The sequence below is a fragment of the Akebia trifoliata genome, chromosome 13 (genome assembly GCF_017979445.1).
Source record: "Akebia trifoliata isolate Shusen 1 chromosome 13, ASM1797944v1, whole genome shotgun sequence".
In the NCBI taxonomy this organism is placed as follows: Eukaryota; Viridiplantae; Streptophyta; class Magnoliopsida; order Ranunculales; family Lardizabalaceae; genus Akebia; species Akebia trifoliata.
The window spans coordinates 144,236-169,123 of NC_141387.1; the positions used below are offsets into that span (position 1 = coordinate 144,236).

General features: G+C 35.5%; 3 protein-coding genes across 4 annotated transcripts; 1 reads left to right on the top strand and 2 right to left on the bottom strand.

The window, feature by feature from the left end:
* The first annotated feature begins 1,983 nt into the window (after positions 1 to 1,983).
* Positions 1,984 to 7,969, top strand: TEX1 (Transducin/WD40 repeat-like superfamily protein). Its single transcript, XM_086420593.1, has 11 exons — positions 1,984 to 2,138; positions 2,314 to 2,409; positions 3,407 to 3,536; positions 4,502 to 4,593; positions 4,793 to 4,861; positions 5,714 to 5,771; positions 5,955 to 6,054; positions 6,553 to 6,639; positions 7,198 to 7,276; positions 7,506 to 7,638; positions 7,748 to 7,969. Exons 1-11 carry the CDS (start codon positions 2,073 to 2,075, stop codon positions 7,780 to 7,782), a joined length of 945 nt encoding a protein of 314 aa, XP_086276719.1. The 5' UTR covers positions 1,984 to 2,072; the 3' UTR covers positions 7,783 to 7,969.
* Positions 7,970 to 8,574: 605 nt separating this feature from the next.
* LOC147387024 (E3 ubiquitin-protein ligase WAV3-like) lies at positions 8,575 to 11,933 on the bottom strand. Its single transcript, XM_086420592.1, has 3 exons — positions 11,615 to 11,933; positions 10,987 to 11,067; positions 8,575 to 10,348 (listed from the first exon to the last, which is right to left on the bottom strand). The coding sequence occupies exons 1-3, from the start codon at positions 11,732 to 11,734 to the stop codon at positions 8,972 to 8,974; spliced, it is 1,578 nt and encodes a 525-aa protein (XP_086276718.1). The 5' UTR covers positions 11,735 to 11,933; the 3' UTR covers positions 8,575 to 8,971.
* An 8,874-nt stretch (positions 11,934 to 20,807) lies between these two features.
* Positions 20,808 to 24,378, bottom strand: LOC147387025 (putative amino acid permease 7). Of its 2 annotated transcripts, XM_086421047.1 has the most exons (8): positions 24,031 to 24,378; positions 23,378 to 23,484; positions 22,916 to 23,149; positions 22,710 to 22,803; positions 22,361 to 22,575; positions 22,136 to 22,269; positions 21,793 to 22,020; positions 20,808 to 21,404 (listed from the first exon to the last, which is right to left on the bottom strand). In XM_086421047.1, exons 2-8 carry the CDS (start codon positions 23,445 to 23,447, stop codon positions 21,003 to 21,005), a joined length of 1,377 nt encoding a protein of 458 aa, XP_086277173.1. In that variant the 5' UTR covers positions 23,448 to 23,484; positions 24,031 to 24,378; the 3' UTR covers positions 20,808 to 21,002. The 2 variants fall into 2 exon arrangements, with proteins under 2 accessions (XP_086277173.1, XP_086277174.1); XM_086421048.1 differs by lacking the exon at positions 22,916 to 23,149 and having other exon boundaries at positions 24,031 to 24,371.
* Between the last annotated feature and the right edge of the window lie 510 nt (positions 24,379 to 24,888).

Here is a 24,888-nt window from a genome sequence, read left to right on the forward strand (position 1 = left end):
GGATATCTCATCTGAGACAAGACGTCAAAACCAGTTTTAAAACCACGGCTCTTTAGCAACCTATGTAGTTGGCATCTTCCATCATGTCAATCAAAATTTAAACCTCAATCATCTTGAAGTCTTTTCAAGGAATTTTTCTTTAACAATTTTAAACAAATTATATTACTTAAAAAAGTAAACAAGTTGAGAATTTGTGCAAGAAGAATGGTGCATATGGTTAAATATGTTGAATTCCTTTATATGATATGTTGCTTGTTATCATCTTTTAAGAATATTGATTGGAGTTCATAAAAACTCGGCCAAGGCAATTGAATTATATATTTTTCAATATAAATTTATTAATTTTGAGTGATTTAAATAATTAATATTATATATAGATAGGATTTTGTGACTGATCATCTCCTAATCCACTGATTTAATTGATTTGACTCACCAAAGTGAGATGACTCGAACAAGTCAATTCAGTCTCGGTGGCCGATGAGACACCAACTTTAAATTAAAACCATGATAGTAACTTAATTAGCTCCTTGTTTATGATATAGGCCATGACTAGGACTGTCAATGGATTGGATTAGATTCAAAATTCAATCCATTTCGATCAATAAATTTGGGTATGCTTCGATGATTTAGATTCTGATAAAGATCCAATCTGATAAGGTTTCGTTATAATATCTTATTTGATCGGATCTGGATGGACCATGTTCCAATCCAATTAGGAACCCTATACGATAAAATGTCAGGAATTGTATAAATTATACAATATATTTACTTAAATATATGAAATTTATTTAGATTTTGTACGTCAAATCGGGTTTGATTTGATCCAGACCCAATTTGATTGTTATTAGGTTGGGTTTGGATTTTACTATTGAGATCCGATAACAACCTGATCCTTTAAGAATCTAATCTGATATTTTATCGGATCAACGATCCTTATTAGACTGGTATCTAACCGGCCATCCTGACTTGATCTGAATCTGATCATAGCCCTAGGCCCTAGCCATGGCTTGAATGTTTTGTACTTTGTAGCATACCTAGTAGGGTGTAACTTAATTCGGTTCAAACCGAGAACCGAACCAAACCGTGAGATTTGGATTGGTTTGGTTCGGTTTAGATTAAATTCGATTCGATTTCAGATTTAATAAAAAAAACTAATGAATTCGGTTCAGCTCTCGGTTCAAGTAATATAAAATTTCGAATCAAACCGAAAACCGAATTAATTAATTTAAAATAAAATAATATAACATTCGTCTCTCTCTTCTCTCTCTCTCATCTCTACGATTTGCCGCCAGTGATTGCCACCGGCTGCTAATGCCACTGGATATTCTCTCTCTCTCTTGTTTATCTCATCTCTCTCTCGTCTCTGCGATTCGCTGCTAGCGATTGCCACCGGTTGCCAGTGCTACCAGATCTTCTCTCTCTCTCTCTCTCGTTTCTGTGGTCCGCCGCCAGCAATTGCCACCGGTTCGTGTCTCTCTCGCTATCTTCTCTCTCTCTGCGGCTGCGTCCTGATTTGTGACTTGAAGCTGCGACCTGCGACTGTGATCTTCGGCTACTACCTGCGACAAGTTCCTCCCCCCCCTCTCTCTCTCTCTCTCCACGGCTGTGATTTATGATCAAACCGTAAATCTCATGGAACCAAACCGAATTAAGATCGGTTTTGGTTGGTTCGGTTCTGGTTCTTATATAGTGGAACCGATCTCGGTTGGTTCGATTCTGATTTTACTCTAACCCGAACCGACCCGAACCAAGTTGCACCCCTAATACCTAGTGTTTGTGGAAGGAAATGGTACGTGACACTCTTTTTGGTCTGGTCCCACTAACCTATATGTGGCCACCAGATCAGTGTAAGCTTGATTGGTGATTAACAGGCATGATTTGAGTATTTCAATAATAGGCCAAGCCCATGGATAAAGAGTTCTGATTTCAAGCCCAGAATGGTTTATTTTCCTTTTATTAATTTATTAATTATTAATTATTAAATTTAATGCTAGGGGGGTTCGTCTTTTCTCTATTCTGTCTACTGGGGTAGCGAAATCTTTCACTCCGAAGCTAGCTAAAAAGTTGCAGAAATGGAGGAAACAACGATCCCCTTTAAAAACCTCCATAGCAGGGAATATCAAGGTCACAAGAAGAAGGTAATTTCTTCACATATTCATCTCTTCTGTATTGGATTCGAACTCCAGGCTCCATAAACCCTGTAATTTAGGTATCTAATTGAAGCAATTCTTAACATTTCTCAACGATCCAAATAAACCCTAGACTAGAGAGATTGATGAATGATTCATTTTTTATTTTTTTTTGGATCCAAAGGTGCATTCAGTGGCTTGGAACTGCACAGGCACGAAGCTTGCTTCTGGTTCTGTGGATCAAACAGCTCGAGTCTGGCACATCGACCAGCATGGACACGTAATCTCTCTCTCTCCCTCTCTCTCTTACAGTCTTACCATCCATAACTTTTGGGTTTAAGGTTTTTACCTCGTTATAGCTCTATCTTTGTCCAAAATTTTCTCTTCAAGTCTTAACTTTGTGTTATATATTAGGTTGGATACTATAGAGGTGTTTTCATATTTGTGTTATTAGTTGACACACAGTCTGTGGTTTGCCTCTTTTTTATGCAATTAAGTTCATTTGGACACTTTGGAGTGTGTTTGATAACAAATTTTAAGTTGCCCACGGAAAGTATAACTCAGCAGCATAATGAGCTCATTAGCTTATTCGAGCATCAAAATATCATTCTTTTATTGCACTATTTTTTTTTTTTTTTTTTGTTATGAAAACTACGCATTGGGTTAGGAAACCGTTTACTCACTCGCAAAGAGAAGGCCTTTGTAGTGATCTTCTGTTGAAAAATACTCACAGATTGAGCTAGTCACCCCTTGCATTGCTTAGATCCTTAAAAACACAATGGGATGGAAGGAAAGTTGCAGTGTAATTCAAACTTTTAATAGAGTAGATTAGCGTCAAGTTTAGGGACATGTAAAGCTAAAGTAGGGGGACAATGAAGGTGAAACACAAATTGTCCTACAACCAGCAATGGGGACGGAGATCCATTAACTACTTAGATAGAAGTCGGTATAGCCAAAGCTATGAATAAGCTAAAATGGTTTAGACATAATCGGATGCCAAGAATGCACTAAACCCAGAAAATAGAAAATACTTATTGTGTCCCTACAAATACTATAGTAATACTCTTTGCATTTATATTTTCCTACAAAGTTGAATAATTTTGTTTAGAGGATCTGTATGTAAGCTTAACAAATTTTCCTTGAAAAGAAATCTTTGAAGTAGTGAAGTTTATTGTTGAGGAAATCTTTTTCAAGAAATTTTTCTGAGCTTCCATACAGGGCCTAAAAGAAATGTACTTGTTTTTTTTCTTCATCTGATTTGGAGGGATTTGTTGCAGGGTAAGATTAAAGATATTGAGTTGAAGGGGCATACTGATAGTGTGGATCAGCTATGCTGGGACCCTAAACATGCTGATTTAATTGCAACTGCATCAGGAGATAAGACTGTTCGCCTCTGGGATGCTCGTAGTAAGTTTTTATGAGTTATGCTTGTCTGGAAGTGGGAAGATATTTGAATGTTGAGCTATATTATAGTGCTGCAAACCTTGGGATGGAGGTACAATACTTTGGAAAGATAGATGCTTATTACCAATAAAAACAAAACGATAAATGTTTGTTCCCTCTATTGGAATCAGGAAGCCCATACTTTTTTCCATGTGATGTTAACAGGTATACTTATTCACTTGTTCTTGAGAATGTTGAAAGATAGGAAAATATGCTAAGACAAAGAGAACTAAAAAATAAAATAAATAAAATAAATAAAATAAATAGAAAGGGTAATAAAAGAAAAAAAAAAAATAGATTGTTATGAGTAAGATAAGACTGATACTGGTAGATTAATAAAATACCTAATCATGTTTTTTCTTCTCATTTTTTATTGTTAGATGGAGATCCAATCAATCACAAAAGGTGAACTAGTCGCTTGAGTACTTGCATATCAGAAAGAATATGCTTGCAAGCATTATAATCATTGCAATGCTAATTGAATCATGTTTATAATATTACTTACATAAGTACACCATTAAGAAGCCCTTAATACACACATTATTTATTTATTGGGAAAAAGAAAAAGGAAGGGAAAAGTAGATGCACGCTATTTATGTTCCACTCAAATGATTGGTTTTCCTGTTAGAAGTGCTTCTGTTCAATGTATATCTGGTCAGATCTGACAGTGGCTTCCCTCATTCTAATCACCCTATAAAATTAACAATGCCACTAGCAAGCATAAGAATTCTCGTATTAAATAGACTGAAAAGTTTAAGCAGTCTAAACATCTTTTAACTTTTGAGGAACTTAAGTGCCTTTATTTCTCTTAAAAGTACTAATGCAGTAATGCTCTATTGTTTTTAGTCACCATAATAAATCTTGCACTCTGAGCTTCTTCTGTTTTATTTTATAGTATATTTGATGTCTCTTAATTTTGGTTTCTGCAGGTGGTAAATGCTCTCAACAGGTAGAACTCAGTGGGGAAAACATCAATATCACATACAAACCGGATGGGACACACATAGCTGTTGGAAACAGGGTTTGTTTTATTATCCATTGCAGGTTCTATAGCCTATTCATCATCAAACCTTATCCCAAAAATTTGGGGTCGACTGAGTGAATTTTGTTCCTCCTTTTAATTCTGTTGACAGCCTATTTATCTTTTAAATTGTTATATGACCTTTGATGGCTTTTGCTAGGACTCAATCTTCTCAATTTATTCTTTTGCTTTGTTGTAGGATGATGAGCTCACAATATTGGATGTTCGCAAATTTAAGCCAATCCACAAACGCAAGTTCAGTTATGAGGTATTACTGGCTGGAAATTTTCTAAGCATTTGAAATTAAATATGAAATTAAGTAGAAGACTGTTTTCTTTTAATTTTTTTTTTTCCTTCATTTAATTTTTGCATAGTTTAGCAGTTTAAAAATATTAGCAGCCCTAGCAACTCAAATTGAGAAATATGCATATGTAAAAAATATTAAATAATGAAAATTCCTTAAAAATAAAAAACCAAAGTTATGATTGCATTGCAAAGAAGACAGTATAAAATGAAGTGAAAATATTGAAAAAAGGAGATGTTACTTGAACTAAGATCAGGGGCATGTTGGCTTAGATGCTAGTTTGGACTTCATATTGTTCAAAATGGTCCAACATACTTAAACAGCCAAACTTCATTACATTAATAAATGGGTAGGCGCGTGCTTCATGGAGTTGAATACATGGGTAGGTGCACATTCATAAGCCTACTTAATTTAAATGGTTATCATGATTAAACATGCAGATGAAGGAGTAAGCCACTCTTTTATCTTATATCATGGTTAAGACTGTGGATACCTAATATGTGATCTCACGTACAAGAAAACTGAGACGACCCAACCATGAATCAGCAATCCATACTGTCTGATTGACAACATCTAAGGTGGTCTGCGTTGCTGCGGCCATGCAAATTCAACAATCCTACATTCCAAACTGTTGAATGAATTAAACTTTTTTTTACTCTTAAACCAATTTGTTGAGCCACCATAGAGTTTACCCGTGAATAGACCACTAGTCTGCCTCTAATATCAAAACTTGGCACATTTTTGTGTTTTTTCTTTTTCTTTATCTTTTTTTCACTTTCCATATGCTATATGCTCAGCAGTCAGTTCTTTTATCAGGTTAATGAGATTGCTTGGAATACAACAGGCGAGATTTTCTTTCTTACAACAGGAAATGGTAAGAATAATTACTGGAATGCCTATGCCGCAAGCATCACAATTAATCAAAATGAATTATATATGTTGCCTTTTTTCCATGTTTATTTCAAGAAATTGAATTCATGTTGTCTGTTCAATTCTGGTTCACCAAACTATAGGTTAGGTCTTTTTCCTGGGAGATTGACTTCTACTATTTTCATAGGTACTGTTGAGGTACTAGCATACCCCTCTCTTCGAGTGCTTCACACTCTTATGGCTCATACAGCAGGTTGCTATTGCATTGCGATCGATCCACTAGGAAGGTATTCAAAAGTCCCTAACTGCTGGTCATCATCTATGGTATTTGTTTTACATTTGTTATTGTATATATAAATAGAGCATGAAAGCTATGGAAATGAGCTCATAGCTCGTGGAGCTCACTAGATCATAACAGTGGAGATCATGAAAGCTATTGGTTTAGATGAGTACAAAGGAAAAAAAAATTTGACAGCTTCCCGAGTGTTCCCCCTTTCTTAATAAAAAATTTTCATTCATAAAAAAAAGGATTATTGGCTTAGATACCATCCAAACCTCTGATTTATCTGCAATTTTCCAGTCAAGTGTGGATACTTGAAATTCCAATGTTAGTTGCCCTTGGGCTGTGTATCTATGTGTGTTTATTCATTTGTTGGTGCATAAATTTGAATATCTATGTATTATTTCTTATCAGTGTGCATATTGTATACTTATGACCATTATCTAATAGAGAGACCACAGTCAACATGATAGTAATTTGTTTTTCCCTTTTCCTACCACAACAGATATTTCACAGTTGGCAGCGCTGATTCTTTAGTCAGCCTTTGGGATATGTCAGAGATGCTCTGTGTCCGAACTTTCACAAAACTTGAGTAAGTTCCATGCGATTACTTGTCCTCAAAAGATATCCACGAGGGCTTTCGACGGTCTGGGTTATATTAACCCTACTGCTGGGCTCAACTTGGGATAAGCCTATGCTGTTGTTGTTGTTTCTTTTTTCCTTTAAATGATAATTGAGCCTGTGGTTGGGTGGGTCCTCACCCTTTCATTAAAATTTAGGGAGAACTTACACACTCGAGATGAGCCTAGCCTGGGCTCTGCAAGTGGCTTGCAAAAGGATAATGTTCTAATGTTGCTGCATTGATCCTGGCTTTTGGTGAAACTCTCCATAGTAAGTTTTCTTTAGTGTTTGGTAAAGCTCAGGCCGGTTTTGGCCTGTTGGCCCCTGGAATTCTATTTATTCAGTTCATCATCATCCATGGCTTGTACCGAATCCCAACTACTTGGCTCACTGAACCAGTTAATGTTTACAGTTTTCACCCACCAAAAAGTGGTTGTGTAGGTCCTGGGCTCAACTTTCATCTTCACAGGAATCAGTTTTATTATATTTCCAAATAGGCATGCAGTGACCCTTTGTTATTTCTTCTCAGATGGCCTGTCAGGACCATAAGCTTCAATTATACAGGAGAATACATTGCCTCGGCCAGTGAAGATTTATTTATTGATATTGTATGTCTCCTTGTCTTTGTTCCTTCTCAATTTTTCTGAGAGAGGAATAGTAAAAGTCAGGATGACAGGATGGGAGGAAACATTCTCAGCGTCTGTGATACAAGTGTGCACTCTTGAGTCACGATCACTGGTCGTTGAGAAAAGATTATTCCTGTCCTTTCAGCATGGCTTGAGCATTGCTCATTAGAAAATTCTTGCCTTATATACATTTTGTTACTGTTTCAAACAGTCCAATGTACAGACGGGGCGGACAATCCATCAGATTCCTTGCCGAGCTGCAATGAATAGTGTAGAATGGAATCCCAAATACAACTTATTGGCCTATGCAGGAGATGACAAGAACAAATACCAGGCTGATGAAGGTAATCACTGAAAGTTTAAGATTGAGTGGTCTGCTGGAAAGAATGAGTAGATTCAGGGGTGCATGTACCTTAAAACTTATAGTAATTACTTTATGCTTTACTGTTGCAGGTGTGTTTCGCATATTTGGCTTTGAGAGTGCCTAACATCTTGCAGTGTTGAGGTTAGCTATCCTTATTATTCCATGTAAAAGAAATGGATGGCTTTTCTTGTTCTGCATGCTCTTGTTATTCCAATTGGAGTGTTGACAATCAAAGTTGGGGATGAAATGTATGTAGAAACAGTAGTTTTGTTTACTGGTACTATTACTTAAATGACAAAATATTGCCTCCATGAGCATGACCAAGAGCCAACTATGTTTTTTTTTTTTGATTAGTATAAAGATTTTATAAATGTCAAAAGAGAGGGAAAGAACAAAGGAGGCCGAGATAGCCCCCAAGCAAGAAAGCACGAAGGAAGAGTAAAGGACAAAAACAAAACAAAAGAACTACCGAAAGCAATACTAAGAGTTACACAAGCTATCCCATCTAAATACAAAGTCTTCAACAAAAAAAAACCCCCAGAAAATTCCTTGTTCAAATTTGCTCGAAAGAACATCAGCCCTAAGATCTCCATATACACCTTGTGCGTGTTGTTCTCCTTGCCTTGGAACGCCCTGTTGTTTCTCTCCTTTCAAAGATCCCAAGCTACGGCCGAAGGAAGAATAGCCCACAAGTGCCTCTTTTTGTGAGAAGATAGTATAGACCCACCCTTTTAAGAAGAGAAGGAATTTTTTTAGGAAAAACCCAATTCATTTGAAACAAAGATAGGAATGAAGACCAAATACCTCGGGAGAAGGAGCAACAAATAAGAGTATGATCCAACTGTGTTTTTCATTCATACATTAACTTTCAATTTGAAAGCATGAAAAGTAAAATCATAAAATAGAAATCACACCATTTATCAAAAAATAATAAAAATAAAGAAAGAAAAAGAATATCACTTTGGACAATAAAGCCTTCATAAATGAATTTAGGCATCAGGAGTCTTCATGCTTTGCAGTATGCAAGGTGCAATTATATTCACCATTATGTGTAACCATTTAGATTACCTCACAATATGAGATTCTGATGATATATGTTACACATGCATGAGTTAGGAATCCATAAATGAAATCCCTAACTATAGGTGGTTCTGTATTCTTTTAGCACACCATTATATGTTAAGGAAATTTAGTTCTCTGAGCATAACTGGCCAGTCGAGCTGAGGAAGGGGGAAATCCAACGAGTCTTAATGACCAAAATACTTTTGATGATTGATGGTATATGTATATTTATCTCATTTTTGTCGAATAGGTTACAGCCTATATCCATGCAAATGCTTAGCCCATCTTCTGGCCATGTAGGGATCATGGTAATCCCAGCTCTCGACACTACTAGTCCTTCCACCTATGCTTGTATCTCTTCCACCTGCTTCTTCGTCGTCATTTTCACTCTTATCTTCTAGGCTCACCACAATTTCCCCTGTTCTTAAACATTCTTCGGGTCCACCTTCAATATAGCTGTAAGTCACGCAAACAAATTCACTCGCACCCATGTCTATTGGAATTCTCCTTTCTTCTCCTCCCCGCAGATCTCCTAGCTTTACCACCTCCCCATCCTCCCCATCCTCTCCAATCCTCAACTGAGCATCTCTGATCACACCTCCAAGCAATTTTGCAAGGAATTCTTCAAATTCATGCATAACAAATCCGGTTGATGTGCCAAAACCAAATCCCACATGAAACCGATGAATAGGAGCGGGTATTTCCATGTCATGACCTAGATAAGATCTTGTTGGGCTATCAGATAGATGCAGGATGCTTGACTGGGGATTTTGGTGAGTGCGATCTTCAAGTATCTTTATTCCTTTCTTGAGTCCTGCACCTGGGTCTGCTTCTCCCATGTAGAAGAGACGATCAATGACTTGTAGGGCTCCTCGCTTCCCATGGGGTGTCATCCGCCTTAGTGGAAAAGCACGTGTAGCAGTGGATGAGTAGGTAACAATTGCCAGTCGGTCGATGGAACGAAGTGAGAAGACCACTAATGCCATGGACTGCTTGAGAAGCCTCAGGTGGGATCCATTGGGGCTGGCAACTAAGACTAGATCTGTAGCTTCTTGTTGTGATAGTTTTACTGAGAGATAAGCTGTATTAGAACAGAGATACGGTTTTCTCATATTTGGTGAAGCATTCTGTGACGATAATGAAGATGAGCTGGTGAACTGATGTGACGCAGAAAGCCTGCAGGGATGATGGTATGCTGTTGGTCCCATTACTTGTAAAGATGGGTGTCCACACAGAGGAAAGGCTTGGTGAGTGGGTGGGGCAGGGATGAGAGTGAGGTGAAGGCGATTGTTATTAGGTGTGTGATCCAGCTCAATAGGGTCATCATCGTCGTAACGGGCAGAGCGAAGGGAGGAACGCCTGTGTACCCTGAACGTGGCAATGGAGTCATCAAGGATGCGGAGTATGGGGTCTTCTTGATTGGAAGGAAGCAAACAATGAGGATGGAGATCTCGGGGCAGTTGGGTCCAGTATGCCCTGCAAATAGGACAGTTGACGCTGCCATGGTGGACATTGGAGGATATGCAGCTAAAGTGGAAAGCATGCGAACACTGGGCAGTAAATATGGCCTGCCCTGGGCTGGTTCCCGCACTGTAACTCAAAGGATCCAGACATATTGCGCACAAGTTCTGCAACACAAAGGAACCGTTAAGTGTTCATGAACCACGATCAATACTATTTTTTCCTAAAATCCCAATTTTGCAGAGAAAATAGATTTCTCATTTGTTTATTGTTGTTTCTCATGATTATCATACTCCCAACACCAACAAAACTCTTCAAAGGGAAATTCAATTTTCCAGAACCATTTTTCTGAGAGAAAAAGTTATTTCTATAATTTAATAAAAAAACTAAAATAAAGTGCATGTATGAGAGTGGAGAGTTAAGAACGTCAACTCATCAAACAGCCAGATAATATTATCAGGCGCGCGTGCATCTATAATAATATATAGTTCATCAAACTTTAAAGGGTTTGGATTTTGTTTGCTTGAGAAGAAGGTTTCATGGACCCACCCATAAATGGATCAGACCGTTCGGTGATGGGCAGAAGCTGAATCGTCAAATCAATCACTAAAATGGTGGGCCATCAAATGCGTGGTTTACATCGATTCCTAAGTGGGGTCGTTTGTATCAAAATTTTCTTGGCCATTAGTGTATTAAATCAAGGAAACATATAAGGTATTTGAAAAATTCGTGTTAAATTTTTTGTTTTGGTTTAAAAACTATAATAAAAGTTAAGATAAAAAAAATAGGAAACTCTGTAGCTTACTTTGTTGAGGCTGCTAGACTCTGCTTCCTCTGCAATTTCTGAGAAATTCTCTCGCTTTGAAGACATCGCAGAGCTGGAGATCTGAAAATACAGATAACAAAAGAAAATAAGAAAATTTTCTTTTTAAAGATAAGAAATCGAAGTTTCGGAGAAAAGATTAATCTGAGTATCAGTGGTGAGATGTGATTGAAATCAGAGGAGGAGGAGGAGGAGGAGAAGAAGAAATCGAAACACAAGAAATTCAGAGATGGAGAACCGAAATGGAGAAAATCTGAATAAAACGAAGTCTGGTGAAACATACATTTGTTTGATTTTCAAGACAGATGGCTAAAAGGGGGAAGAACGTGTCTTCTTTAAAGAGAAGAAAACAAAGGACAAAGTAATGGCTTTTGTCCTCTCTGTCTCCAAGGAGAATCCCAAACGTAGAAAAAAATTTCCTTTAATAAAAAAAAAAAAAAATGAGGGTAGAAGTCGAAGAATTTTATCTAAACAGAATGTATTTAGGAGAATAAGAAAAAAAAAATCAAATCTTTAAGTTTTGAAGAATTCAGAAAGAACATTTCGGAGGTCGTGTTAGAGGAGAAATTTAGGGGAAAAAAGAAGAGAGAATTTGGGAAAGAAAACATACATTGTAATTATTATTATTATTAGTGACGATGGGATCGTCATTAACTTGTCTTCCTGAGAAGGAACCGCAAGGCAATCCGATCTTTCTTGCTGCTTTTCTGAATTTCGAAGCTCCAACCATGGCGAAGACAAGACACACCTTCTCTTCTTCTGCCCAGTTCTCTCTTTGTATCTGTATTTCAGTTTTGTGGGTTTTCTAACAAAAGCAAAGAAAGAGAGAAAGAGAAAGAAAAAGAGAAAAGGGAGACAGAGAGACAAAACTCTGAGATTTCTGAGCTTCTTCTGTTGCTTTATTCTTCCTCCATATACCTCCTCCAAAGTCCAAACCCAACCCAACCCAACTTTAACTTCACTCGGTCTCAATTAAATTAATTTTATATATTTACAATTCTGTGAATCTTCTTCTCTTCTTTTTTCAAAATCTTCTTTTACTTTTTCTTCTTTTTTCGAAATCTTCTTTTATTAATTTTTTTTAATACAAAATTACAAAATTAGAGTTGGGTTTGTTTCAATTAATTAATTAAATTCTCTTAATAAATTGTCAAAACTGTGTAAAAAATTCGCCGTCCTCGTTTAGCGAAAACTCGTGGCTTTTCTAAGTTGCTAGGAGACTGAGCCCCACCGATCCGATATGCTAGTGTGCCACTGTTCAAAGATTTGAATGCCCAAATTACGAGATTCTCCATCTTTATTTAAAGATTTGACGAACAAACAACCTCTAATATTATTAAAAAAAAAAAAAAAAAAAGCCCATGATACCCAGATGAGGGTATTTTCGTCATCTCACTAATGAGGATGGTGAAACGTAGGGGTACTTTTTGTATATAGGTTACAGTTTCCAAACAAGACCTACCCTTGCTCATGGTAGTTTTATTTATCTAGATTCTTCGTTCTAAAAATAAGCCCTTTGACTCCCCCAATAGCTTAGGGTGTGTTTGAAAACGGTAGTTAATTAGATTTGGAGTTGATTGGAATTTATTCTAACTTCTTAAATGATTTCTGATGTTTGATTTTTTATAGTAATTCAATTGATGAATTGTTCTCGTATTTGACTGAGATTTGATACGACTTTTTTATTACTTGGAAAATATTGTCATAGTCAATAAAATTCAATCAAGTCAATTGAATTTTATATATTTTGACAAATTAATTAATTTTTGATAATTTAAATATTTAATATCTTAAATAAATATGATTAATTTTGTGATGAAATATATTTTAATTTATGGTTCAAAATGGGTCGGTTTCAGGTTAGATATGAGTATATCCATATTCAAATCCGATTTTTTTATTATTTGGATTTATATCTAAATTCGATTTGGATTTTATTAGTTAAAATCATACCCAAATCATATTGATTATACTAAGTCTGGATTCAGATCTGACCCAACCAAATTACTTGATTTATTTCTTATAATTTTGGATTGTTCAACATTTTTTTTTGTTATATATTTTTTTATTTGTTGGATTATTCTATTTATTATTATAACTTATTTATTTTCTAAGAATTCATGTTATAATAAAGTAGTAGATACAAGATATTTTGAGAAGTAAAAAAATAATTTTCAAAGTAATATATCATTCAGATCCAGGCGGATATAGGAATGAATCCGTATTTGACCGGGATTCTACTACGGTTAAGGGACATCAACCCATATCCCACACATATTTTTCTTTGGATCAATTCCAAGGGTCCAAACCCACTAAATTCTGATCATTCAAAATTTGGATAAAATTCAACCCATTTTACGTCTTATTCTAATTACTTTATTTTATTAAAAAATAATAATTATTTAAATAGGAATTTAAATCATAAATAATGTAAAAGTGAGTGAATGATTTATATATAAAATGATTCAGGTGAATCAACTCAATTTTTGGGATTAAAGATTTTTGTCTGAAATTGTAAATCCCAACCACATAGGAGTAAAATTATGAGGATGAACTGTTAGAAAAGAAAATTTTAATTAAATTTGTAAAAAATTTAATACTTAAAGAGTTTAAGAGATGGCCCACCAATTGAATGGTCCATCATATTGATAAGGATCTATTACTCAATGTGGCTGGGAGGCATGTATTTAATGATATTGGAAGTGAGGATATCTTTATTTGATGTTGAGGTTTCAATATATCCTTCCAAATTTCTTAGAATTTATAAATAAATTAGGCGGTCCACTACTTTTACTGATAATTTTAGCCATCTTGCCCATAACTATTTTTTTTTTCCTCAGAACTCTTGTCCTTGTACGTGGGGCCATTTGAAAAGGATTGCGAATTGTTGGAACTTGGATGCTCTGACCTGATAGTTATAGAATCATAAATATTTTTCTTGTGTATCTCGAAGCGAAGAATCTACGATTCTATGATAGGACATTCAAAAAAGAGTGTCAAATTATCACGACTCTTATATGTCTACTATGCTAGTTAAGATTGACAAACTGAAAATATAGGAATATAACAGTTTAATTATTTGAGTCGCGATCCAGAATGATGTCCTATTCCTATAGGAACATATGACATCTATGTGGCACATTTTCCTTGGAGATTTTAATACATCGGGTTGCGTGTAAAATAAAAATGATTTGGTTAGGAGTCCAATGTGTTTTAAACTCCAACCAAAACATGCCATGTAGACACCGTTCTTGTTCTATAAGAACATGATACCTTGGCTGATCCTGATTTTTATTATTTAGGCTTAATTAGTGATAATAATTGAAAAATCGATGATAATAAGGTTAAGAGAATTAATCCGAATCTTTTTTAAAGGTAGTAAGATTTGATGAAAAATCAAGATGTTTAATATTCCCCAATATCATTGGGAAAATCTATATTTTATGTGGTAAGTTAACCATGTCTTTTAGAACATTGTAAGTCTACTTTTTCCTATTTTCGAAAAAGAAAAGCATATGTAGCATAACAAAAGGATGACCAGCCAAAAGTAGAATGCGACCGCCCAATAGATCCACTCTTACTATAATTTTTTTTTTAAAAATATGTTTAATGTGTTGTTAGATTGCAAAATGATCAAATGTTTTAAAAATTGGATCAATGATTGGACAAAAAAAATATGTCAAATTGGTGGGACCATTACTAGATTTGGTTCCATTTGATTCGACTAAATTATATTTATTAAAAACATTAAAAATAAATAAACTTTTTTCTTAATTAACTATTTTTTTTTCCTTCCACAATGTTGTCACGACACCATATCCATCTAAATCTTGATTTTAAAATTCGGTTTCACGTCTCGTCTCGTCCAAACCTAATATTGAGTTGTCTTGGATGAGTTTTTCGATATGTTTAATTGAACGTGAGGTATTAAATCTCAATAAAAAAAAGTGACTTCTGCATTTGCATCGTTCAAACCTGAGTTAACTCGGATGATACGTCTGAATTAAGTTTTGAAACCATGATCCAAATGCCACCTGAACCTACGTATTATTAATCCACCTAATTGATGATTTTTATTTTTCATGGCAAGTAAAACCATAAGTAACAAACTAGAAAAGAAAAGAAATCCGAGAAGTTGATTCAATGGTAATTTCAAATCCAATAAGCAATGAGAGTCCGTAAGTTGTGTGTTCGATACACAATATAAGCAATGTGACTCCTCGGGGCCACCTATAAGGGTGTACCCTCACTTAAGTGATGCTTGTGATGTACGGGCATTGCATGTGCCCAGGAGAGATACTCATATGCTTTGGTTCAAACCCTAACTCATCTGGTCCCACTAGTCTGACATAAGTTTGGAAAAAAAAAAACCTCAAATCTAATAATCTCCAATGATCAGCTATACTATTTATGGGTTTTGATTAGGTAAAATATTAATGTGTGAAGTGTGGGTGAAAGAAGTATCACATGGGCGTGGGGTCATCTATAGTATATTATGATGAAGTATGAGTTGTGTGTTATATATATATACTTACAACATCCATGGAAACTTTCTTTAATTTGGAACCGAGTATCTGACGATTATTAGAAGTTTCACGAGAATTTCAAATAGGGACCACACACGAAGAAAAAGAAGGTAAACGATAGCAAAAGCAAAAGTAAATCAAAGTGAAAACTTGACCGTTAAATTTGAATTTCAAGTCACTGCCATGATAGCTTTTGGTCTTCCACTTAAAGCCAAAAAAAAAAAAAAAAATTTAGTTGGCGCCAAAATGCTTTTCTTTCATCCGTTGCAATCCACATGGCTTTGACCAGAAGGTGACACGTGGGCCCTTGTACTGTAGGAAAGATTATGTCTCATGTGATTATTTAGTTTTAAATAAGGGAATCCCTTCATTCAATCTATGTTCTTTTCTTTGATCCCAAGACCAACAATGAATCCCTCATCATCATTTGTTCCAACTAAATATAAGTAAAATGCTAGAGTGACTTTAAAATTGATATCGATTCACAAATTACTGATATGATTGTGTGTACGGTGCCATAGATGCTTTCATCGAGATATGACTGAAAAGTATATATGGTTCTGGGTGCACTTCCACGTCGACAATGTGTGAATCGAGGTTAATTTTAATGTCACTCCAGCACAACTCAAAATATAATGTATTATTTACACTCAATGATATAATCAAACACAAATCATGTTCCAACATTATTGTTAAAGTCCCATCCTAACTATTTGAGATTTTGGGCGGGATGAATCCCGTTTATCCATTCAATTCTTTAACCATTTTATTATGATGTGAGATTATACTTTACATTTGAGTCGTGATAATTAATTTGATTGCCGCCCGCCCCCCACATAATCGTAGATTATTTGCCTTAGGATACACATTTGAGTATCTTGAGGAAAATATCTATGGTTCAGATGATGTTTTGCTCTAATTAAGATGATTAATCAATTCTAATAAATTAAAAAGTCATAACAACCATCTTATAAAGCAAATTTTTAAAAAAAAAAAAGATAAAAAATAATCTCATATTCTCAACAAAGATAATGTTGTTTACTAAAGACAGAGAAGGAATATACAAAGGCAGTTAAGCTAGGACCCCTGATCTCACATTTAGGACAAAGAGTAGCATCCAATTGATGCTAACCCAATAGATATTAACCTAATCCTTCCACCGAAACAAGAGTATAATTTGATTTTCTTTTGACTACCTTTGGTGGATTCTGTCTTTGGTATGTTAGGGGATGGATTAGGTTTTCTTGTTGGCTTTATTTGCCAGTATTTAATAAACCAAAAAACAGTTACAATAAAATATATTGGTCAAGGAAACTATAGCAAATTAAAAGATACTTTTGAGATTATTGAGGGATTCTCTCTCTCTCTCTCTCTCTTTTTTGAGTGACATATGTGAAGCTTTTGTTCTCTCCTCTCTTTGACCCCATCATAAAAAATTAATCTTATATTGTGTCTTAAGCTATGGTGAGAAATGCTTATGGTGATTGAGCTTTGGAATCTTCTAAGTATTTTTTTTTAATGATAAGTTAGGGTTGATGGGTCCTTCCCAAAATCATACACTACTAACGAGTGTAATTATAGGTTAAATTTTTCGCTCTTTAATTTTTGTACTCACTCGTGTCGGCACTAGAATTGATCTAGTCTAAGCCTTCACACAAATACATTTCAAAGGTCACATCTATTATTTATTTTTGCATAGATTTTTGGGAGTTTACAAACTTACACCCATTGTCTTCCCATGATAATGGAGGCCCGTTTTGTGAAGGTTATAACAACCCTCTACCAAAATTACCATGATGTCATCACATGACACATGTACAATAACTACAAAATTTGTTTACATCAACCTACATGTGTCATCATCAAGAGAGAGGACACATGGATAAAAAACAATGTTTTCAGCCCACAAGTTTGACATCTGTCTATTTTCCCCAACCTCTTGTTAGGTGTCCTCCTACCATGAGATCACTACTGACATGTGTCTCATAACTATCTACCCACATGTCTTCACCACATGTGATCTGTGCATGGGACATAACTCCCAATAGCTAGGCTAACAAACTATCATAACTACTCAGTTACTTTCTAGTATATTGTTGTGCAACTCGATATTTTAGTTTCAACTATATCTTTCAGGTCACCTTATGGATATCACCATCTCACTCAGATGCTAAGGTTAATTGCCTATGCACGTCTCTCGCTATTCAACACGTCCTAGGGTACACATGCATTATGTACTCCACACGAACTACGCCTCAGTCGAATGCCTGTGTGTTTACTTCACACGGAGTGTCCCTCTTTAAAGAGTACATTAAGTTTTTCCTCCATCTCCAGAAGAAAACATTATTTCATGGGATCGATCATATTAAGTTATGGGTCGAGTTTGGAGTTCTGATCCATGATCCATTTCTTCCCATCTCACATAGGCCATCCCAACATTAGATAAGATCTTTCTCAAAATGAATCAGAACTCAAACGATATGATTTGCATCCTCAATTATATAAAAAGGATCAACATAAGTATCTAACTCAGCTAAAAAATCAGCAATTCTATTCATTTCTCTTCAAAAGAATTCAAACACACAAGTAACAAAAGCATTACATATGAGCTAAATCCTCTTGATGATTTCCAAGTGTCTCCACGATGGTTCGATCTCCTTGTGGATTCTTCTAAGTATGAATATACATTCATGTTGATAGCCTTATTAGAGGTGTTGGGACCTTATTTTGAGATGGTAGTACAAAGTTAGGTGGTCAATAATTATTAGGGTATGGTGCTTTCACAACTTAATGGAATCATAGGGGCCCTAGATTCCAAAGGTGGTGCTCACAAAACTCCAAATTTAGTAGGTTGTGATTCCCACAATTGTTGTACATGAGTTTTAATCTCAAGGCTGTCGCAGTACCTCATATCTTGTACCCAAGATTAAAGACATAAGATCAAATACGGTGTCCCATTGCTACAATAAAGGTGAGGTGTCTATATCGCAATTTTTTGTTGGAGTTTGAAAGGGCTCTTAACCAAGCTGCATGCAGCCCAATATATTTGAACTCCAACAAAATTGCGTTAAGTAGACACCTAACAATGATATAGGAACGGGACACCGTTCTAGATCACGACTCAAGATTAAATGGTGGGAAACACTTGCATATGGGTCACATTGGTACTGTACAAGAGAGTATGAGTTAGATATTGGTGATAAATTATTAAACCAAATAATGTTGCAAAATCCGAATCCAACAGATCGATTCAATTATTAGAAGATTTTTGAAAGATCCTCGATGTTCATAGAATTGATCATTCAACATTCGGTCAAAATTATTGAATAGTCGATTTTTTTGTTTAATAATTTTAAAATACAAAATCATGAAACGTTTCTTGTCCAAGGTAATACGGCAAGGAAAGACCAAGATTTCTCTAATGAAAAGATTATTTAATAAAAAGCTTATTAATAAGTATTTTATATAAAAATAATAAAAGATATATTATTTCGGAAAAAATTATAATATATTCTTAAAATTTTCAATAAATTATAGTCAATTTGCCATCACTATTAATTGCCTTTTACAAATCAACCCGTTGAGGCATAACATCAAACATACATTTGAGATGGGATCTTGTTGTGAGATGTCTAGTATTCTTATTGCGCTTGGACTTCAAGAGGCAAGGCAGCATCAAAAGGGTCCTTTCCTGATGTGAAGTGGGCTCAACTGAGTGTGAAAGGTCTTAGGCTAGACTACGCGATTGGGCCCACACAGGGGTTGGGGACAACACCCCCAAGGAGATTTATTATTAATTTTTTTTTGGGTATGTATATATTATTTATGTTTTTGTTCTGTGAGGTTCCTTGCGGCTATGAACAAAGAATCTGTAATCTTTATCGTTGATAGTAGATTTTTTCACCTCTCCTTCGTGGATTTAGGCAATTTGCCAAATCATGTAAATCTTTTGTGTTCGTTTTACTTATTATCTTTACTCTTGTTATGCTTTCGCACAACAGATCTATTCTAGGGTTTTCATAGAATAACAAATCCTAAGGTATGTATCTTAGGAAACTTGTGCTTTTCCTTCCATTCATTAAACCTCATTTGAGGCTAGAAAAATCCTAAGATGGCAACGTAATAACCAAAGAAGAAGGAAGAAAGAAATAACAAGAAGAAAGCCTTACAATGGTTAAATAATAGAAAGTTTGAAAAGGCTAGTTAAATGAAATCTTAGTAGCCATTTGTTGTAGATCACGTATCGAAATACAAAAGAATGTAGATTTAGAATGGATAGGAATTCACTTTCAATAATATAATACAGGAAATACTATAAATCCAATCATTATATTTTGGTTGTGTTCCGATGACTTATGAAGAATGACTCGTGAGAAAACACATGATCCCAAATATCTGGGTTGGGTTCCGATGACTCATGGAGAATGACTCATGAGAAAACACATGATCCCAACCGTTTAGACATAAAATCCAATAGTTGAGATTTATGTGTATCTTAATAACACATATCTTGGTGATACTTATCCAATGATATATCTCAATCATTGGATTTTGTGTTTAAACGGTTGGGACCATGTGTTTTTTACACGAGTCATTCTTCACAAGTCAAGGGAACTTGACCCTATCTATAAGGATCAGGATCCGGTGACTCATTGAAAAAACACACGATCCCAATCATTTAAATACAAAATCCTATAGTTGAGATTTATCCTCGAGATAAGTTTTTTTTTTCTAGATGTGTTTTTTATTTTTTATTGACAATTTACTACATATATTTTTTTAATTGTGCACAAGTCATCCCATAGGTGGTAATCTACATCATAATTCAATATAACCCAATGTCACAGCCTTGTTGGTGCGCTAGTGGCTAGACGTGGAAAGGATTGCAGAGATTGAGGGATCGAAGTGGAGCCGTCACTTTATGGGATAGAATACTAGGGAGAACTGTGATTAGTCCCACATCGGACAAAAGGACGTTCAAAATCTGAACTATAAAGAAAAACTAAATTCTACATGGTATAACATATTTTTAAAGTCGTGCGAGCTTCGGCCTAAAACGAACCATACTGTATTTTTGTGGGCCTGGAGAGTTACACCCAACCGAAGTAATTGAGATAAGATACTTTCCAAAATAAAGAAGAGATAAGACTATTAATAAGTGCTAATTGATTGAGAAGGTGCCAACTTAGCTAAGTTGGTAAAGGCATGTGGAGTGCTGATCCCACGACCTAGGTTCAAATCTTGTTGAACCCACTTTCAAGTTTACTACTAACCATCTTGCTTACCTAGCAAAACAAAAAAGTATTAATTGATTAATTTTGTTTATTACATGAGAATTTAGTATTAAAAACATATTTACAAATGCGAGGCTCCGATGCAATTCCACAATATGGACGGGTCCCAAATAAAAATTTCTGGAAGAGAAGAGTTAATCATGAATTAACACTTCCACTTACATTAACAGACTGCTTCTTAGCTTAGCTTGGCCCTTATAATCCCTTCAAATGATCCAACTAAGGCCAACATTGTCACAAGCAAGCAAATGAGGCTAAAAGTCTGAAGAATAAGCCATGTTTTTGTCCAAGCCTCTATCTTCCTCTGCACAAAGTACATCTCCACTGGGAAATATATAGCCGAGGGCCACAAGTTGAAGGCACCTAATACTCCCAATACCTGGTTGAAGTAAGGGAAGAGAATTGCAATTCCTGTGGTTGATATAACATAAACAGTTCTAAAGCACAGCCTTAGAGTATTGAGATGAAAAGCTGGCAAGAAAGGGAGTTGGATAGTGTAGGAGTAATTCACAAACCCACTGTTGGGAAACTTCTTTGCTAACCATCTTTCCACAAATGCAAACACTGGCTGACTGAACACCTGTAGAAATAAAAATACAAAGGAAATTTAGATTCCTAGCCATCTAAAACGTGGTTTTAAAACTCGTTTTGATGTCTCGTCTGTGAACGAGACCGAGTCGTCTCAGATGAGTTTTCTGATTGAGATGTCCCGTTCAACAATGAGAAAAATAAACGTGGGGTTTTAAATGTCGTCCGATACATTGACTTGTCCATATGTCTCGTCCATGCCTAATACCGAGACGACTCGGGTGATATGTCTCGGTCTCGGCCAACTTTTGAAACCATGATCTAAAATCATGAAAAAAGAAGCCAATATGTTCTATATTGGGAATAATACATTTGGATCAGGAAGGTGGAATTAAATCATGAATTTGACGTGGAACAGGTGAGTGTGGTAAAAGTGGTACCTGATATCCTCCTACTAAATGAATAACAATGCAAGTGTTAGCAAAGTCAACAAGCCAGTAAGGCTCGTAGAATCCAAAACCCGTCAAGAGGTTTCCCGGTGTCTGGTTCCCAAAGGCTGCATACCCGAAGCAACCACAGCCAAGGTAGAAGAAGGTGGTCATGAAGATTGCTGTCATTGATGCCTTCTTCATGGTCTGGTGTTCCGGTGGTGGAGACTTCAAAGTGTCCTTCATTTTCACAAGTTTTTGTTATTCATGTTTCAGCTTATTTATTCATCAAAATGTAATTAACATCAAGTGTTACAAAATTTCTTTCATCTATCAATAGTAAAAGTTCCATTACCTGTATTTCGATAAGAATTAAGGAGTATGGGTAGGCAAAAGCAATGTCTCCAATTGCTTGAGAGACTTTCCATAATTTTTCAACTTTTGTAGCTGTGGGAACTCCTCCAATGCTCCCCTTAATCCATCCATCTTCTGCTCCATATTCTCTCAATTTCATCATACATGCCTACTAGTAATAGCTTTGGTGAACAATAACATCATGAAAGTCAAAAGGAAACAATACCTATTACTTTGGCAAGGCCAAGTGCCAATCCTATTGAAGAATAGGAGAAAGACATGATTGCAGCGATAATTGAAAGCCATTCCATGTCATGGAAATTGGGTATTTGAGAGCAGACAATTTGAACAGCTCCAAATAACAGCATATAAAAGGTATCTCCAAACGCACAAGGATCCTCATGGCCTTCTTTGTGGAAGCAATTTGATCTTTGAATTGCTCTACAACTCAAAAAAAAAAATAATCATGATTAAATTTAAAGGAAATGAATCTAAATCAAGTTCAAAACAAATGAGAACCGAAGAGGGCCTAAATTTTAATGTCATTAAAACACGGGTTTAATCACGAGAAGTACCTCATACTGATTGAAGTAGTAATTACATAAGCAATTCCAGTTCCATAGAAGCTCACATATTGAAGCAATGCACACACCCATGACCGCTTCTTACCTGAACTACCATTTAACCAAATCACAAAGGACAATTGAGCAGATTTAGTGAAATCATCCTAAAAGGAAAATTTAATGAAAGAATTGTTATAAAAGAGTTGTTTCTATAGAACCTAAATTGACTCTAACAGCATCCGTATAAGTGCAGTTTCTAGTTCCAGTTACAGGATGAGGAGATCTGTAACATTCCGAGAGAAGGAATGAAGAAACATAGGTAACAATGGCAAAACAAAGCATGATAACAGGCCCTGCAATCCACCCCAATTGTGCAGTGCTCCATGCAAGGGAAAGAACCCCAGATCCAATAACAGCCGTAATTATATGAGCGACACATGTCCAAAAGGTTCCTGATTAAAAATTTGCATTACACGAAAGCAAAAAGATCAGGATTTATTCGCAAAGTATGTAAAAGTTTGTAAAGCAGTCTCAGAGTGAAGGTGTAGGCTTGCTAACTTAGTTAAAGTTTGTGAGTCTTGATACCACGACCTCAATTCAAAACCCAACCCACCTTCACCAATTGGCTTGCTTATTAAAAATTAAAAAAAAAATTATAATTAGTCTCAGAGAGGTGTTACCAGTTCTTATCGGATGTGTCTTGATATCACTAGAATCGTTAGCTAGCTCAAGAGAGTCTTGGACTGCCATGTTCTTCCAGTTCACAGTAGGCAATGTGGTGTGCTATCTGCATCCAATATAATCATAATCATCAAAGCCTTATCTCAAAATTTTGAGGTTGGATTAAGGAATCATATTCCTCCATTTTATATGAAGGACCTAACACACATAATTATTGGAGGACCAAATGGAGCTATAATATGTTATGTATGGTTCTTCTAACTTAATGTGAAAATGATGGGAGCTTAAAGTTCATCATATAACAGTAGAAAAGAATTTCAAATATTCAATTGGATCATATTTTGTACACAGATTTAAACTTCAAACAAAAACCACTTCTCAAATCTAATACACCTTATGAATTTAGATAAAATATTTTTTTTATTATATCATATTTGAGAAAATCAAGAAAATTGAAATTGGGTTTCTGCTAGTATTCTCAGGGAAAAGGATAAAAAAATTTCTTTACCACTCAATGCAACTAAGAAATTATTATCAAAGAAATACCCATACTATAAGAATCTTCCCTTGGATTAATAAAGGTGGAGAAGATTAGAGAAACATGTTTAAGCAAGAAATATGGAGTTGAGTACAGAACAGATATCAAACTAACCAGTTCTCTTCAAGTGCACATCTGATGATGGTGGAAGTGTTGAATAATGGGTTTTGTTGATCATCTCCTTCTCCCTGGTTGTTTCAAATTCTATCTTATTTGGGAACATTTTTTCAAATAAAGAGAAGGATGTTTTTGGCATTTTGCCAATGTCGTGGTGTGCTTTGACCAGTGGTCAAAAGATTTTTTGGTGGTTCTTGCACCTTCATTGGGTTGGTGTAGGACCTTCACATCTCATACCATATTAATTCATCACCAACTCTTATAAGGCAAATAAAAGTTTACAATTGCTCAAGAAATGCGAGATGGACCAAACCCATGGCACAGTGCATGAAACCTGATTATGGTTACACTAGAGATTAACAGCTTGAAGCTGACAAATTTGTGTGTGTTGGGAGGTGGATTAAAAATCAAGGGGTTGTGGCTTGAGCTTAAAGCTAAGGGCATTTAGGTCATTTTATGTTACTCTCAGACAAAGCCTAGGTAAGGGGGGCATGTCATTAGTTTGAAAATATGAAACCATTTGGCTCAAGAAAGAAGCCATTAATCTCTAGTGTAACCATTTGGTATAGCTCTACACAAAATTTGTTTCCACTGATGAAATTGATCGAGGACTTTGTAAGTTGAAATGAAAGTCAAAATGACCTTGGCCAAATTATGTATATAAGGTACACAGGTAGAATTGAATCTCGGCCAAAAATGGTGTGAAAAACCATGAGAGACTGGCTAAGCAAGTGAGTCAAGATGAAGGATTATAAGTAAAAGTTCAAATACCTTGAGCAATTGAGATGAAAAATTATACTCAGACTAAACATATAGGGTGGTGTAAAATATTAAAAGATCCTTTCATGCTCATCC